This window comes from Emydura macquarii, unplaced genomic scaffold (genome assembly GCF_026122565.2).
Source record: "Emydura macquarii macquarii isolate MOO-44397 ecotype Brisbane River unplaced genomic scaffold, CSIRO-AGI_Emac_v2 contig_2297, whole genome shotgun sequence".
Lineage (NCBI taxonomy): Eukaryota > Metazoa > Chordata > Testudines > Chelidae > Emydura > Emydura macquarii.
In genome coordinates, this window is record NW_027132434.1 from 1,142,492 (window position 1) to 1,161,129 (window position 18,638).

Consider the following 18,638-nt stretch of genomic DNA (forward strand, 5'->3'; position numbering starts at 1 on the left):
TGATTGCAGCAGGTGCTCTCAGAGAACTTTGAATAGCAGAGATTTTATTTATTGCCACATATTTTCTGTCAGGAAAGGTAGCTGAAAAGTATATTGTATACATGCAAACCTTCGATCTAAAGCACAGCTGGTAGGTCATATTTTTGAGCTACTAGTTTTAACGGTCTCTTTTAAAACAGATGTTCTCTTATATTGGCCTGTTCAATTCTGATATTTAACAGCTTTTATAAAAGATGTGACCACGGTTCACAAAATTGTAGCTCAAGAATTTATTATAATGGTTCTTCCCAGAAGCACCACTGTAGTTAATGAGCTGTCAGCATTTCCATTATAGCCACCATTTACAAGGAGTTTATAACCTACCCTTCTAAACTGTATCCAGCTGAAACTTGGCAGATGACTTCCCAGCCAGGAGGCAACTTTTTTAATATTAAACTGAATTTAAATGGGATTAGCCCTATTTTCTTTTCTTTCCAGGATATTGTCTTGCTTCCCTTACTAAACTCCTCCTAGGGCCTCTGTTGCAATCTCCATTCCATTATCAGATACAGAGGTTATTCCAAAGTGGTATACACCCTCCCTCTTCAGGGATGCATGTACCATCTCCATAGCAGTTGTGGAAACATGAAATTTGTCACAAAGACAGTTTGAGCATGTAGCTGAGAGCGAAGAGGCAGTTAGGAATGCATTGACGGATAAGCATGGTCAGCAAGGCGTGGGCAAAAGTTTTCTCTGAAGCTAAATGAAATAAGTAAACTGCCCAACTGTCTCTTTATTTTAACTGAAGTTGTATTTTTCCATTTTAATAATGAACTATGCGCATGCCTTCCTTTGTAACCAAATACGGAAAGTTCCTTGTACAGCTGTATACTGACACTGTTTGTGCAAACTCATTTGTGTTACACAGGCTTAATGCATTTTGCTGTATAACAATGACTTCGTAATAAGTTTGTATAAAAACCCTCACACGACGCAGATCGGGGGTGCAGTTCAGCTGAAGCTGTTGCCCCAGGTAGTTACCTTGTTAATAAAGGGCTTTTCCTTGCCCACCCAAACAGAAGTGAAGACTGTGTTTTCTTCAACACAGTCCTAGTCCTTGACAGCGCAGAGGGAATGTGGCTTTAAAATCAACCCCAACTCTCCTGAATGGCTTTAGAGGCACCTGGACAAATTCTTTTCCTCCTCTCTCTATCAAAGGACTGGAATTTCTCAGTCTTTGAGATGATCTTTTGGCAGTTCTAAAGCCTTTCCGGTGATCTAGTTCAAACGGGGATTAATTCAGGGAAGTCCTATGGCCTGTGTTTATAAAAGAGGTCAGACTAGAGCTCCTTCTAGCCTTATAATCTATGAATGTTTGGGCAATTCTAAAGCCAAACCAGATACATTTAAAGAAATAATCAAGTGTGCAGCTTTGTGGGTTTGATTCGTGCTAGGGTCTGTGCTGACAACACACAACAGAGAGACTAGCTGAGGGCCTCAGGTAACAGACAGTCCTCGTGGAAGGAGGGTTGCAGCAGTGCAAAATGCCTGCAGCATCCTGGTCTTTCAAAACCACTATATAGGCCTCTAAAGTGGTATGTACTTGCGAGGGAAGGCGCATAACCAAGGACCTTTGAGGGTATGCTGTCACCAGGCATCCCTTTGGAGCCCTGGCTACGGTTTAAAGCTGTCCTTCTCCAGTGGAAGTGTCAGGATGATGGCAGTGTGCTCCCTAGAGTGAATGTCCTTTTGGATTCTGCTGCCCCAGCTACATGGGCTGTAATATGTGGGTGTGCCAAGTAGCTCAGTTTCCTTGCTTTTATTGGGTTCAGGCAGACCCTTCATATCATTCTAATATAGAAATTGTTACATTTAAATGCTAATGTGTGGGCTGATTTAAAAAAAAAAATTTTTTTAATCATCCTTTTTTTGCTTCACTCTCCTCACAGTATTATAAGGCCTGGGGTTATAATCAACTGGGACTTGAAAAATCCATTCTCTTACTCCCCACTTGTGGAAATAGGCAGCTTTCCCTGGAGAGTGGGGGAACAAATGTCATTACCTCTGCAGAACAGAAGAATTAATTTTTTTTAGAATTAAGGGTATGGTTCACTGATATGCTACGACTGCTTTGCAGCACTAAACCTGACGAAACTGGCTGATTCAGATGGGTTTGTAGCAGTTTTGCATCAGTAGAACATCAGTAACAGGAGACTCTTGACCTTGGTCCTAAGTTTTTACCCTTATGGGTCCAAAGGTAATTTTCCTAAATGGGACGTGAATGTTGTCCTCCTAATTCTGTAGACAGGCAGCCTCAATGTTTATGCTGCAGCTCATATTTTTCCTAAACTGTAGCAGAGTGAAAGCTGACAAGAGTCTAATCAGCTTTCACTGTTACTGTTGGAAATGCTGAAGAAACTGACAGTCTGATCATCTTCGCTCTGCTGCCGCTGGGCAGGAGGAGAGGCAGGGCACAGGAACTATTCACTGGGGAGGAAGACCCAAAACAAAAGTGAGTAGGTTAGTGGAGATAAGACTTTTGGAGGGCCTGGAGCCCATAGAGGAGTAGTCATGGCAGTCAGGTGACTTTGGTGTGAGAAATGGGGAAGCACCTTCTTTCCAGCAGAAATAGGGGATTGGTATGTGGACTTCTGATTTCAGACAGCTTCTAGCTAAATGCTGATGTGATGGATGGATCCCTAAAGCAGGGTCCAGGGACAGGAATTCCAGCAGCTGTGGTGTTGGGAGAGACTTCTCATGAGAAGGATCACCCCAGTTTTTCATACCAGTCTTTATCTGTTGTAGTTTTTCAAGCACTGGAATAATCAGTTTATTTTCTGTTTCTGTTGTGGCAGACACAGTTATATTTTAAAAATATTTTGATGTGTTTTACTTTCTTTATTTATAATGCTAAGTTACAGATTTGGTTGTACATCCCATTTTATTAATTATTACTTATTCTAGGTTTACTGGGAGCTGGTTTCCAACAGTTTGGCAATGAAGAAGAGCTAAAATCCAATCCTTTACAACACCTCTTTGAGGTAAGTTGATTCAAAAGTTATCAAATAATATTAGCATAATTCTTTCAACATAGTTATTAGCTCTTATGTATGAAAGCATATGTCTTCAAAACATAAAGCCTTAAAACATTTCTTGCTTAAGCTATATTACACTCCACTGAAAAAAAGCAGCATTTATAGAATTTCAGGAGAAATACAGGGCAGTTGGAGTGATCACAGAGTGAGGGCTCCCTCCCCCATACTGTGCAACCCTCACTTCTGTGCTGCTGCTGGTAGCAACGCTGCCTTTAGAGCTGGGTGCCCGGCCAGCAGCTGCTATCTTCAGGATGCCCAGCTCTGAAGGCAGCAGTACAGAAGTAAAGGTGGCATTGCATGATATTGCCGACCTTACTTATGCGTTGCTACTGCTGGAGGTGGCACAGCCTTCAGAGCTGGGCTCCCAGCCAGCAACTGCAGAATTTCCTGCTGCTGAGGGACGTTCCCAGAGATGAGTCTGACCCGGTTCCGGGCGCAGCCCGTGCAGGGGAAGAGGAAGTCCTGCCCCGTCCCTCCCCAACCCCACCAAGACTAGCAGCTAGAGCCCGGTATACATAGGAGCCTCCAGCCAGGGCACCCCCAATCCTGCCCCTCCCCTATAATAGCTAGATTTCACAGGAGAGATCTGATTTCGTGGTCTGTGATGCGATTTTCACAGCCATGAATTTGGTAAGGCCCTAGCTGTACTCTAGTTATCAAGCATTACATTTCTATCCATAGAAAGTCTATGGTACAATTTGTTTCATGTAGGATTTTTACCTTATTTGACTCCATGCTCTCTTTAACATATAATGCCATTCCCCCACCAGTGTGGCCTATTCTGTCATGTCTATATATTTTGTACCCGAGTATTACCATGTCCCCCTCTGTATCTTCATTCCACCAACTTTCCATGATGCCTGTTATATCAGTATCCTCGTTTAATGCCAAGCACTCTACTTCACCCATTTTAGTATTTAGACTTCTAAATATTCTTTTTAATATTTAACTCACAGTGGAAAATATGTAAAGATTACAATTTTTGTTTTAGTTACACATTTGGCTGCAACTTTTGGAAAAGGATGTTAAACAAGACCTTTAAATCTGAATGCAACCTACCATAGTTGTGTGGTGAAAAGTGATTGTCACCAGGCACGTTTTCAGAATGCTCTCTTGGCTGGGCAAAATGGACTTATCTTTCTTTAAGATTATAAAAGTGAACCAGATTCAGAACATCTTGTAAGCAGTTCTGCCAGTAGGGATTCTATCGCACTCTTGCTGATGAAGGTTAAAGTTGTCCTCTCCTGTGTGAATGCCCTTCTTGGAACATACAGAGCAAACTGGTACAGCAGTTTGCATCTCCTTGCACCAAAAGAGTGAATCTGACTGACTGACTTCACAGTGGCTCTTCAGACACGTGCGGACAGATTACTGGGATCCAGCAAATCTCCTTGCTGGTTCAGAGCAGATTGTATTTTAGGATTCTGACTCAGTCCATCCAGACATGTTTTACATGCAAACTAGTTATTCATTTGTCCTTCTCTCCACTAGTTTAGATAGAGAACATTACTATTGATTGCACTGTGTGCCATGAGCAAAGAGCCTGACTGAGCCTTTGTAACATGAATAAATAGTCTGCTGGCTGGCTGCATGCATCAATCATCAGAAATGGCCGAGTGTCGATTTAAGGCACTTAGCAGAACAATTCCAATCATTATGGAGATGGGTAGGCACAAATTTCTGAATTGTAAGACGTTCCGTGCCACATACTTTAAAGGTAAATATACCAAATGTATAGTGCTATTCAACAATAATCTGTGCATTCTGATGTGGAGTTGCGTGTGTCATAGAGAACAGATGATCTAATAAAAAGCTGACCATTTGTATTGGGCTGAAGATGGCAGCAGCTTCTGCTAATTCTGACATTCTAGTAGACTAACCAGACATTATGTCATGGAATGATGGTTTCAAGTAAATCTAGTTACTGGCTCAGACATAAGGTGTGTTTGAGTATTCTGATGCACTCCACCCAACTGTGTATTATGTGCACAGCAATATGCACTGTTTATACAATAGAAGAATGGCTTCTGGCTGCCAGGCCATTCACCTCCTGTGACTTTTAATAATCTGTATAGATTTTTTTTCTTTCCCCTTGGGCTCCCTCAGTACAATTGATAAATAGCTCTAAGTACATGATCTAGGAGTTGAAGGACTGACTTCAAGGTTCATTCATTAGGAGACAACCTAGCCTAGAACATAATTCTTGCACAACCTCGACTGTTTAGTTTGAATTTCTGTCTGTCAAGAGAAACGGTAGCACTTTTTCTTTCTTCTCTTTGCAGATTTCCAAATAATTCGTTATGTAGTTTGTACTGATACCCTGTGGGATTTACATGTTAGGCAATGATGTTTCTTATATACAATTTGAGTTTCATTATTCAAAATTAGGCTATTTGTATCTGGCACAAGAAAGCATTGCAACTTTAAGATATCTTTGCCTGATCATTCTTTTCCTAGAATTAATTGATGAATTAAATACCTAGGCTTATGGTGAGATGGCCTCAAATCACCTTCAACATTCATAGAGAGAAACATTTGGTAGAGCTGTGGTGATTTCTAATGAAGCAGGTTTTTTGTTTAAAAAAATGTCAATTTCTCAAATACTCCCAATCTTTGACTGCTATAACTCTTTGTTTAACTATGCTTCTGATTTATATCTGCTATTGATGCAGATTTGTATTGTATTGTATTGTATTGTGGTACCTTTCTGATTGATATATATTGAAATGCTTTATATGATACATTGGGCTGGTCTTCCCTGCCTTTATTTAAAAGGTAAAACTCGTTGGCAAGATTTTTATGTAATTAAACATACCAGTAAGAATCCACTCTAGTCATGGTTGCACCTTAAATTCTGGTTGGGAGTCAGATGTGACTAGGCATTCACGGCTGCAGTGATTGTTTGCAGCAAGGAGGAAAAAACTGAATGTGTTCAGTTACTGTCCTTTCATAGAGAGGGTTAAATCTTCTCTGAGTTTAAATTCCTTTGTCCGGGCTAGGTTGTGGAAACCTTAATCGGCTCTTAAACTTGAGGCTTGTCAATGATACGATCTGGTTAACTCAATAGCTCTGAAATTTGTGAAACACAAAGGGAAGGGGAAAAGTTCAAGACTGTTTAGTTGATGAGAGCATTTTTACAGGCTAAGCCCACTACAGCAAGATATTTTGGCTAAACTCATGGAATTATTCAAACAGAACTCTTGTAAATTGTAGTCTTAGTGTGTCACTAATGTTGCAATAATTCAATGGCCAAACAGGGTTAATTTATAAAACATGTCAAAGTGGGACAGGATTCCATCAGTGCTGACCTGTATGGGTCAAAATACAAAATTAACAGTCATGGTAAACTTATTTTTAAACAGCACTTTTATAATTTTGCTTTTAAAACTTTGCCTCTCATTTTCTAAATGCTACACCTGGGGCAAAAAATCACTCAAAACTTAATCTACTACTTAATCTACTAAAAGAAAATGATATCCAACTAGGGGAGCCACTGTCTATATATGCTAGCAGTACTGAATGCAACAAGCACTTCTACCAAATTGACATGGGCTCCCTCAATTAGACAGCATGCTATGCTTTTCATTTGGGGCTTAATTGACGTGTGCCAATGGTGTGAGCTACAACCTGAAACAATCACTGTCATTGATTCCTTTACATACAAATGAATTCTTCCATATTCTGTTGCTTTGTGTGCTTCAAGGCTGGGATAGTAACAGAAGCAGCCTCGGTAGCAGTTGTGGATTACAATCTGGTTTTGGGAAAAACTAATAGTTCCCACAGCTGAGTCTAAATTGTCCAGTTAAGCCAATATTCCCACCTTTAAAAAATAAGATGTGTGTTCCTAATGTCACTCTGCTGTGCCATTCTGTAGACCTTCCTGTGTTTTCCACTTTTATTTTCCTTTGAAGGGAAGATAGTATTTATTGTAAGTTTTCCATGCCATTGTATTTTAGGTATATGTTCAGGTTAACAAAGCAGCAGCAGAAGATGAAAACATAAAGAAGCTCGCCCAGGATTTCTTTAGAAAACTGGAGGCACGTGATGAGCAGACACTGTCAATGTGGCAACATTTTAGAGACTTCAGTATTGAAGAGTATGTCTGGATTTACAAGGTGCAAATCATCAGCTGTTGTCTCTGTGCAATCGTAGGATAGCCTCCTTTCATCCACTGTTAACTGACATCTGCATAGCACTTTTTCATCCCTGAGACTCCCTCAGCACATCACAAATTAAATACATATTCTGCTGAAATTCAGTCACCCCTGGAATGGAAGCAGCCAGCAAGAGCTCAGCCATTTCAGTTTTTTACAGTATGCTTTACAACAATGAGAGGGAAAACCTTCCAAATATGCTGCAGCAAACACCCTTCTCTTACCAAAAGTGCCATGGTTTATTTAATATCCAGGCAGAGCATAGTAAATCTTAGTTGCGAAGATCTTAGACAGATTTGTTCAATGAAATCCAAATAACTAGACATTCGACTCCATTCTCATATCCACAGAATTCAAGAGCATGATGCTGAGCGATCAAGCAAATTTATGTAATACATCTTTAATAAATTCTAACCCACTAAATTAAAAGCTTCCATATTATAAATGTTATTGATAAATTGCTTGTTTTAGCTTAGATGGATCTAACTGTATTATACAGAACAGCAAACATTTCAGACTCAATTGATCATGAGAAATTAAAGTAACTGGAAGTTACAGTAATCAGTACAAAAGCTGTCTGCAGATAGAATGCAGTTCAGGCAAAGTCTTCTCTCACATGCTAACTCTTAAGTAAAACCAGTTTCCATTTTTTGGTGGGAGAAACTTATATTTTATTTTCATTTATTATAAATATTTATGAAAGAACCTATCCCAGGATCTAGGCAGGTGAATTAAAATCAAATAGCAGCTGCTCCTCACCCCTAAACCAAAATGTAATGAACCAGAGATTAAATTAAAACCCAACAGCTCTTTCTTTTGACCACAAGTACTAAGTGTTCATGACTAAAACCCATCTCCGGTCTCCCCATCTGGATGGCCTATAACACAGATCCATCATCTGACTTATAGCATGTTTGAAGACTTGAAGAAAGTGGAAGTCTCACCCTAACAGTGTTTTCCTTTTTGTTCCTGGAAACTTTCAGCGTCTAGGGGTACATTTTGATGAATATTCTGGAGAATCATTTTATCACGAGAAGTCCCAGGAAGTTCTAAAGATGTTGGACACTAAAGGACTCCTTCAGAAAACAATGTATGAAAGGTTATTTTGTTTACAGTATAGTAGTTATGATTTTTTTAACTCTTTGCCATTGTCATATTTCAAATATAAAAGGTATGGTGGATTATATATATATATATAAAATATATATATATAAATATAAAAATATAAATATGCTGCTCATGTGGAAGAACCTAATCTTTCTTTTTCTTCTAGCTAGTGTAGAAGCAGTGGAGTTGCAACTAAGACTGGGCATAGTGAAGTGTTTCATACTGGGGAAAATGGTCTTCCAAACTAATTAGTTAATGGCCCATTATGCTATTTATTAGTTATATAGCACCATAGTGGCACATGGTATTTAATACACTGAGTTAGATGTGTCCCTACATTAAGGTGCTGACAGTCTTAACTTGTTTGGAAACAACATTCATAAAAGATGAGCAGGCAATTCTCTGATATCAGCAATGGAAGGCCAGATGAAAGAATTGGTTATGAAAGAAAGATGTGAAGAAGTAAAGTAGTGGGAAGATCATTGTTGCACAAGAGGAATAAGACTGTTCCAAGAATAGCAGACAGCATGAACAAAGATTTTTTTTTTTTTAATATCGATCTGTCATCCGATTCTTTTTCCTGGATTCTGTATTTCAGTTCTAGTTTGCAATTGTTTCAAATGATGATGTGTAATTGGGGTTTTTTTGTTTGTTTTTCATTTTCAGGAAAGGAACAGGAGTAGTGGATCTTTCTGAAAAAAGAGACTTCTCACTGTATTCCACTGTAATGCGTAGTGATGGGACATCTCTTTATATAACAAGGCAAGTATCTGTCTAAGCTACACTTTGGATTTAGTTCGGTGGTAAACTCTTGTATAATTCACATTAGTAGTCTCTTTTAGGGACTTAAACACTGGAAGCTTTTTGTTATAAGAACATTATAAGATATTGACTAGTCACTAATCAGAATAACTGAAGGTTACAGTGACAATATAACTATGGAGAGATAGATAGTTATTTTAAAAAATGAAGCCTTGTTTTTCTAGACTTGTTCTCTTAATAGCAAATGTACTCTGTTTATAAGTCAATTTTTTTGTTCCAGCTACCAACAATGAAAACAGCTTGAAAACAGAGCTACAGTCTTTCTGCTTAACAAATAAATGCCTCTACAACGAAGATTTTAGAATAATTTGACTAGAACTCTTTGACATAGAGTAGAATAGTTTGCTTTTCCACGTCTTTATTGGCTCTGCAGTGCTGCTGATAGCCTGCTACATCAATTGTTACTATCATCTTTCTGGACCCATCATCATAGTATTTGAATCCCTCTAAAGCATTTTAAAAGAGAAATAATAACAATCACTTTAGTTCATATCACAGGCTGACAAAAATCAAACTTTTTCTAGTGGGAGGAGTGTGTGCATGCGTGTGTGTGAGAGAGAGAGAGAAAAACCTCTTGAGAAAAGCTGCATTGAAGAGGTGCTCTACAGTCAGTTCTGAGACTCTGGTTAGTGGTCATTCTTATCTCTTGCAGGAGTGAGCTTCATAGTCTATGTCCAGGTCCTGTGAAGGTTCTATCTTTTCTGCTCACAAGATTTCGCCCATTGGTTGACCATTTCATTGTCACAGTAGGGACACAGAAACCAGATTTGTATTGTGCAAGAAATCATTTTTCCTACTTGCTTTTCTGACCAGAATCAACAGCTTTTAAAAAAAACAACCCTGAATTTTAAAAATATGTAATGAACAAAGACCAGATGTGCACTCTTTTGCATAAAGTATGTATTGGTCCATTTAGTCTGGTAACCTCTCTCTGGCAGTGGCTTCAGTGCAAGTTGAAAACCCTCCATAATGCACCTGTTCATTTGTTCAATCCTCTCCCTTCTACAATGGTAGAGAATTTTCCCAGCAGGCAACCCATTCTAAATAATGAGGTGTATTTAGTTTGATTGATAATTTCACATTTATCTCTTCCAGAGATCTTGCTGCTGCTATAGACCGAATGAATAAATATAACTGTGATGCTATGATTTATGTGGTAAGTAATTTTAGATACACACAACACTTTGAGTTTAACTTTTTTATTAATCCAGGACTTTTTTTGCTTCCAGTGTGACAGTGGCACGTGGTACTTGGCAACACAATAGACACTTATATGGTCTCACTGCACAGCGGCTATTCCTCAATGTTTCTCAATCCTTTTTTGGTTCACAACCCACAAAATACTGAAAAATCATTTGGGGACTCAATCATGTTAAATATTAATTATAATTTGCTCAAAAATAGCTTTTACTCAATCAACAGATCATTTTTAGATAAATGTTACAATTATTAACTATTGAATCAAGTTAAAAGTTGATTCTTATAATTGTTTTTGTGTAGAAAAGGATATAAAATATGCTATTAAAATCATGTTCTAAAATCCATTCATGTAGAACTTCAATTTAAAGTCCCAGTATATTGTCACGAATGTGAAATTTATAGCTTATTTACAGTTCATTAGTTTCTCTATTGTTGATTTACTTTGGACTGCACATCAAGAGCCGTTTAATCCATCTGGGCAATGCAGTTGCAGACTGGGAGCATTTTAACTGTCCTCTATTTTTTAACATGACTTCAGCAATATCAGGAATAGATAATAGAATTAGCTCCTTCTGTATTGTGTGAAACTTCTTAGCTTTAGCAATTCTAAAGATACGGCATATCATATGTCTTTAAGGTTTTTTCAGAGATAGAGGTAATTTTTTAAAAACCAGTTTTTAATATATGAAGTCAGTTAATGTCCTCTGGGAAGAAAATCTACAGGTTTCTTGGTATGCTCCTTACGATGTGTCTGGAGATGTCTGTACAGCTTACTTGGTATATTGCTTTCATTAGCCCATATAACATTACATGGAAAAATCACTGGAGTCAGTAAACATAAAACCAAAAGCCCAGACCTTTTTAGCTCTTTATTTTCTGGCTCCAAGGAGTTTCTGTTAGCTTGTCATTCCCTCTTGTGACATCGGAATAATGCTTTTTCCACCAATTGCAACATGCTGCATTCATTGTCACCAAGGAGCTGTGTGTCAGCAGTGAAGTAATGCTCCAGAAGTTATGGGCATTGTTACTAATGTAGCAGTAACTCATGCATGCAGTTGCTCATCTCTGTTTGCTCTTGTGACTGCCAGGAGATACAAAATAGGGACAAAGTGGAAGTAACTAAACACTTTGCACCAAAAGAGAATGAAGGTTGAAAATGATGATAATGAGTTGGACCAGTGCAGTGTAAGTGCCTTAATGTAATTCGAGAAAGAGCATCAGGCTAATGATACTAGTGGTCAGTCACCAAAACTTTTAGTAACTGCTCAGTCCTTATGTCTAAGTTTCTTCTTCTCCCTGGTCCAATTCTTATGGTACTTGCAACAAAAACTGGAACTTGCAAGGTAACTAGAATGGCCATTGAAATTACAGTGTCTCCAAGAAATTAGAACTGGAAATCATCTGCTAGGTCACCTAGTTCACCTCTCACCTACACTCTTGTATAACGACAGATGCATGAGTTGCTAAAGGTGTCCAGTTTTGGTTATTGTAACTAATACTCCTGGCACTTCTTTCTCTTTTTGTTGGCTGAAATTGCTGCTCATAAAAATAAGTGATTAATAGCTATTGTTAGGCAAACTGCAGGTAGGCCTTGTCCAATCATCCCCCTCCGCCCCCCACAGCTCTGCCAATGATCTGACTGGCCTCAGATCTCTCATGAATAAGGATTTCCAATCTTTCTGAATTGTACCAAACTGCATGATAGTGTTGTGTAATGTCCATCAAACTCACTGTCTCACGTAGCCCAAACTGGATTTGACTCCAGGTTACCCGAGGTTAGACTTCCATGAACTTAACTTGGAGTACTGATGATTTTTAGTCTATATTTGGTAGATATGTAATAACTGAATACAAATATATAGTGTTTAAAAGCTAGTTATAAGAAATTTACTCAAAGGTCTCCGAGTCTTATTTCATTGGATTATGAAGACTTTTAAAGAGCAACAAACCAGTTTATGCCTTGTAATTCTGTAAAGTACTATATAAATTAATTCATAACAATTGCTTGTTTATCCAACCACTTATTTCATAAGAGATTGTGGGAGTGTAAGAGTGTGACATCCAAAATGGTATAAAATACTCAAGGTTTATTATGGAGGTGTTTGTAAAGACTTCATAGTCAAGGTGAGCTGAGTGCTGCACTTAAAGCAGGGATTGAACCTCTTTCTTATATGTGAAAAATGCAGCATATTCTCCCATCAGACTTCAAATTTCCCATATAGTTAAAACTCACTCCATAGGCTACATTTGAATATATTTAAGGTTTAATAGTAATTTTTCCCTGTTCTTCGTAATTGGCGGTCTCTCCTTCCTTAATTTTGTGCTGTAGTGTCACCATGCAAAAAACCATATTGTTATGATTAAGGCATTTTAGTGTTTGTGGACCTAGATTAGATTAAATGAGTCTTTAAAAATCAGTTTAATTTTCCCCCCTCATGATGTCACTGGAGGGCAGAGTTAAGGTTGTTTGGGTGCCCTAACTATGTATTTCTATATATATTAGCAAGTTTGAAATTCTTTTTGGTTAAACCTTAGCTTGTGAATTTCCTGGGTTTAGAACATTTTAGTTTTGGGATAGGTTTTGGTTTTGGGATAATGTAGTTTGTCCTGTTACTAATATGTACTTTCAATTATAACTCTGTTTTAAATATAGTTTTTGTTTAGAATTTTTATTCTGTTCTAAACATTGTAATCTATTTGAGACTACTGTAAAACTGTAATCTTATACATTACTTCTGAATTTACATCCTGATTAAAGGGCACTGTCCAAGATGGTGGTTGTAAAATTAGGTCAACCAGTGTTAACCTTAACCCTGCAAATATCTACATGTGTGCTGCACTATATGTACTGTGAATAGTCCCAGTGAAGTCAGTCTTTTTGCAGGATCAGAGTCTTGGTTTGTGAGCAAACACATCATTCCTCATACTGACTGTCTACTCTATTCATATAGCCAAACAGGATAGATTTAAATACAGGAAAATCATACTTCAGAGATCATGATTCTTGGACATTTCAATATTTCGCCTATTAGCAAGAGTTGAGAAAGCTGCACAGCTGGTGGGTGGTAGTATCAAGAGTAGAATATGAACTCAGTGCTAGCTCTGGAAATTCTTGGCATGGGCTTGGAAAAGAATAAAGGGGAATAAAAATCACTCCATTCTTGGAGTAGTGGTCTAACAAATATGGCCCTGGGGGGTTGTAGTTGAGGAGCAAACTAGAATGAAGGAGTGGTGGTGAACTCAGCCATCTTACCTAAGTGAGGGGACCTGCATCCTATGATGCCTGTAGCAAATTTGTTGTTGAGTTCAGAGAGTGGCTAATTCCAATGGGAAATCTGTAACAGTTACAGGAGAGATTAATTGAAGGAGAGCAGCAAATGTATATTTAATTTAAAATATTAATATTTGAGAGATGAGTGTTATTTATTATTAAGGAAAAAATCAAATGCACAACTGCAAAATGGAGAATAACTGGCTAGGCAGTAGTACTTCTGAAAAAGATCTTGTGGTTATAGTGGATCACAAATTGAATGTAAGCCAGCAATGGGATGCAGTTATGAAAAGGCTATTATCATTCTGCAGTGTAATTAACAGGAGTGTCTGTCATATGTAAGATACAGGAGATAATCGTTCTGCTGTACTTGGTACTGGTGAGGCCTTAGCTGGAGTGCATGTTCAGTTTCAGGCACCACACTTTAGATCTAATCACACAATATTAGGGTTAGAAGGGACCTCAGGAGGTTAAGAAAGATCTGGATAAATTGGTGAGAGTCCAGAGGAGAGCAACAAAAGTAATAAAAGATTTAGAAAACCTGACCTGTGAGGAAAGGTTAAAAAAACTGGGCATGTTTAGCCTTGAGAAAAGAAGGCTGAGGAGAGATCTGATAACAATCTTCCAATATGATAAGGGGATGAAGGGCTGTTATAAAGCAGACAGTAATTCAATTCCTTTCCATGTTCACTGAACTTTCTAACTATAAGGACAGTTAAGAACTGGAACAGGTTTCCAAGGGAGGTTGTGGAATCCCTGTCATTGGAGTTTTTAAGAACAAATTAGACAGACTTGTCAGGGATGGTCTAGGTCAGGAGTTCTCAAACATTTTATATTGGCGACCCCTTTCACACTCCAAGCCTCTGAGTGCCACCCGTTATAAATTAAAAACACATTTTTATATTTAACACTATTTTACATGCTAAATGTATAACCCTGTTGTTTAAAATGAATTTACCTTTTCTCATCGCTTTTAAAGGAAGACCAACACGTTTTTATCAAATGATTGTTACAAGCAGAAAAGTTATTTGTAAAGAGTTACTGTTTAATAGGGGGGCATGAAGAAACTTTGTCAATATCACTTTTCACAGCAGACTTTTCACTGCCACCCTTAATTCTGCTTTGCTGCTGGCAGCCGCTCTGCTTTCAGAGTCACCTGGTTCTGAAGGCAGCGCTGCAGCCAACGGCAGCACAGAAGTAAGGGTGGCAGTGGGGCGCTAGTGAGTCTGCTGTGAAAAGTGATATTGACAAACATACAAGTATCACTTTTCACAGCAGATTTACTAGCACCCCGCTGCCACCCTTACTTCTGCACTGCTGCTGGCTGCACAGAGCTAGGCGGCTGGAGAGCAGTGGCTGCTGGCTGGGCACCAGCTCTGAAGCCAGCACCACCACCACCAGTAGCAGCGCAGAACTGCAGAAGTAAGGGTGGTAATGCCATAGCATGCCACCCTTCTGCATAATGTTTGACTTTTGTGCTGGGAGAGGTGGCTAAAGGGGGCTTAGGCAAATTTTGGAGCGACTATAGCCCCCGCAACACACACACCCACCCCACACACACCACCCCTGCCTGTGTCTGACTGTTACGTTATAAATTACTTTGTTTTGCCGATCTCAGTGTTCTGATTGGTCTGCCGTTTAACGCAGCTTTTCAGCGGCTGAACAGTCAAGCCCTCTAATGTTATCTCAGTCCCAGGCCCAGCCATGGGGAAAATGGCGCCCTGGGTGAACTTCTCTTTTGGTGCCCTTTGTTTGGAGGTGGAGGGGGCTGGAGGCAGAGCGGGGTTTGGGATGGAACTGGGCTGGAGGGGCTTGGACAGTCAGCCATGTGCGGGGCTGACACACGGAGACCCGGTCGCCCTTGGCTGACAGCCGGAGCCCTGCCGTGCATGGGACTGACAGCTCACAACCCCCATGTAATAACCCCTGGTCATTGTTAGGGCTACCTTGCCCTGTCCCCTCTCAGTTCCCAGACACAGTTTGCTGGAAAGCAACAGTTTAGAGTCCAATCTGCTGGCACTCCGTGACGGGTTTATTGGGTTTCCACTGACATACTTTAAACCATAATTATACCTCCAAGCCCTCCACACCAGTCGGACTTATTTCTCTATATTCCCCCCTAACCATAGTTCTGTACGCCCATAGAATTCCCTCTTCCCCTGACCATGGCTCCGTATGCTGACAAAACCCCCTCTTTCCCCCCCCCCCTTCTTGATAGCCTTAATTATAACTGTGTCCCCCACCCTGCCGCAGTCCCACCCCTTCCAACATATGGTCATGTTCTGTTTTGGAGGGCCTGGGGGCTTTAGTGCAATCCCTTTTGTACCCCATGGGTGGGGCAGAGAGCGGGATCACATCTTGGCCATGGTCAGGTCAGTTTATGGCCCTATGTTTTATGTTTCTTTTTAACACCTCCCTTGTGTTTCCCAGCCAGTTGCTTGTTCTTGCTCTGGCATCTGTCTTGAAGAAGAGACACAGCCTACCCTCATTTGTGCATTCATATATCACACCTTCACTACACATTGAAACATTTTAACTACATACCTTATCTTTTCCAGAGTAATAAAGAAAACCCATCTAATTGTGGGTAGGCAAAAGAAACACCCTATGTCTTTGTTCTTCGCTAACGTGTATCTCAGAGACTTTAGCTTTCAGGCAGGCACACAGGCCCCAAAAGCAGGGCCAGAATAGCAGCTCAGGCAGATACACAGGCTTTAAATACTTATATTATATACTTATACCCTAACAGTCAAAGTAGACTTGGTTCTGCCTCAGCGTGGGGGATGGACTAGATGTCCTAAAGTCCCTTCCAGCCCTACATTCTTATGAATCTATGATTATATAGCACATGCCCTTAAAATACATACATTTGTCTCTGGCCCAGGGCCCCAAACGTGCTGAAATGTCATACATAAATTCACAAGAATGGCCATACTCGGTGAAACCAATGGTCCATGTAGCCAGTATCCTGTCTTCTGACAGTCATCAGTATCAGATGCTTCAAAGGGAACAAAAGAACAGGGTAATTTTGAGTGATTCATCCCCTGTCATCCAGTCCTAGCTTCTGGCAATTGGAGGCTTAGGGACACCCAGAGCATGCCTTTCATCCCTGTCTATCTTGGCGAATAGCCATTGATGGACCTGTCCTCCTATGAACTTATCTAGTTGTTTTCTGAACCCAGTTATATTTTTGGCCTTCACAACATTCCCTGGCAATGAGTTCCACAGGTTGACTGTGTCTTGTGTGAAGAAGTGCTTCCTTATGTTTGTTTTCAACATGCTGCCTATTAATTTCCCTTTGGTGACCCCCGGATTGTAGTTATGTGAAGGGATAGATAACACTTCCCTCTTGACTTTCTCCACACCACTCATGATTTTATAGACCTCTGTCATATTCTCCCCATAGTCATCTCTTTTCTAAGATAAACAGTTTCAAACTTTTTAATCTCTCCTCACAGGGAAGCTTTTCCTTACCCTTAATCATTTTTGTTGCTCTTCCCTGTGTTTTTTCCAGTTCTGATATATCATTTTTGAGATGGGGTGACCAGAACTGCACACAGTATCCAAGGTGTGGGTGTACTATGGATTTATATAGTGGCATTATGATATTTTCTGTCTTCTTTCTATCTCTTTCCTAATGGTTCTTAACGTTCCATTAGCTCTTTTGACTGCTGCTGCACATTGAGCAGATGTTTTCAAAGAACTATCCACAATGACTCCAAGATTTTGTTCTTGAGTAGTAACATCTATTTTAGGCCCCAACATTTTGTGGGTGTAGTTGGGGTTATTTTTTTCAATGTACATTACTTAGCATTTATCAGCATTGAATTTCATCTGCCATTTTGTTGCCCAGTCACCCAGTTTAGTGAGATTCCCGTTACTCTTTTTACCACTGCTGTGCATTGAGCTGAAGTTTTCAGAGAACTATCCATGATCTCTTAACTGAGTGATAGCAGTCCCAGTTTTATTAATCTCTCTTCATATGGAAGCTGTTCTATAGCCCATATCATTTTAGTTGCCGTTTGCTGTACCTTTTCCAATTCCAATATCTCTTTTTTGAGACGGGATGACCAGATCTGCACACAATATTCAAGATGTGGGTGTACCAAGGATTTATAAAGAGGCAATATGACATTTTCTATCTTATTATCTATCCCTTTCCTAATGATTCCCAGCATTCTGTTAACTTTTTTGACTGCTGCTGCACATTGAGTGCACGTTTTCAGAGAACTATCTACACTGACTCCAAGATCTCTTTCTTGAGTGGTGACAGGAATCTAATTTAGATCCTATCAAGTAATATGTATAGTTGGGATTATGTTTCCCAATGTGTATTACTTTGCATTTATCAACATTGAATTTCATCAGCCATTTTGTTGCCCAGTCACCCAGTTTTGTGAGCTCCCTTTGTAACTCTTCACAGTCTGCTTTGGACTTAACTATATTGAGTAGTTTTGTATCATCTGCAAATTTTGCCACGTCACTGTTTACCCCTTTTTCCAGATCATTTATGAATATGTTGAACAATACTGTCCCAGTACAAACTCCTGAGGGATACCACTGTTTACCTCTCTCCATTCTGAAAACTGACCATTTATTCCAACCCTTTGTTTCCTATCTTTTAACCAGTTACTGATCCAGGAGAGGACCTTCCCTCTTTTCCCATAACCACTTACTTTGCTTAAGAACATTTGGGGAGGGACTTTGTCAAAGGCTTTCTGAATATCTAAGTACACTATATCCACAGGATCACCCTTGTCCACGTTGCTTGTTAACCACCTCAGAGAATTCTAGTAGATTGGTGAGGCATGATTTCCCTATACAAAAACCATGTTTACTCTTCCTCAACAATTCGTATTCATCTATGTGTCTGATAATTCTGTTCTTTACTATAGTTTCAACCAGTTTGCCTGGTATTGAAGTTAGGCTTACCAGCCTATAATTGCCAGGATCGCCTCTGGAGCCTTTTTTTAAAAATGGCATCATGTTAGCTATCCTCCAGTCATCAGG

General features: G+C 39.5%; 1 protein-coding gene across 2 annotated transcripts in view; it reads left to right on the forward strand.

Moving 5' to 3' along the window:
* The window catches only part of RARS2 (arginyl-tRNA synthetase 2, mitochondrial), a 71,523-nt gene that overhangs the window by 30,615 nt on the left and 22,270 nt on the right, over positions 1 to 18,638 (forward strand). For both annotated transcript variants that reach the window (XM_067560711.1, XM_067560712.1), the window contains exons 8-12: positions 2,944 to 3,020; positions 7,031 to 7,189; positions 8,212 to 8,318; positions 9,002 to 9,097; positions 10,253 to 10,313. In XM_067560711.1, the coding sequence (XP_067416812.1) occupies positions 2,944 to 3,020; positions 7,031 to 7,189; positions 8,212 to 8,318; positions 9,002 to 9,097; positions 10,253 to 10,313 (500 nt within the window). The remainder of the gene's footprint in view (positions 1 to 2,943; positions 3,021 to 7,030; positions 7,190 to 8,211; positions 8,319 to 9,001; positions 9,098 to 10,252; positions 10,314 to 18,638) is intronic.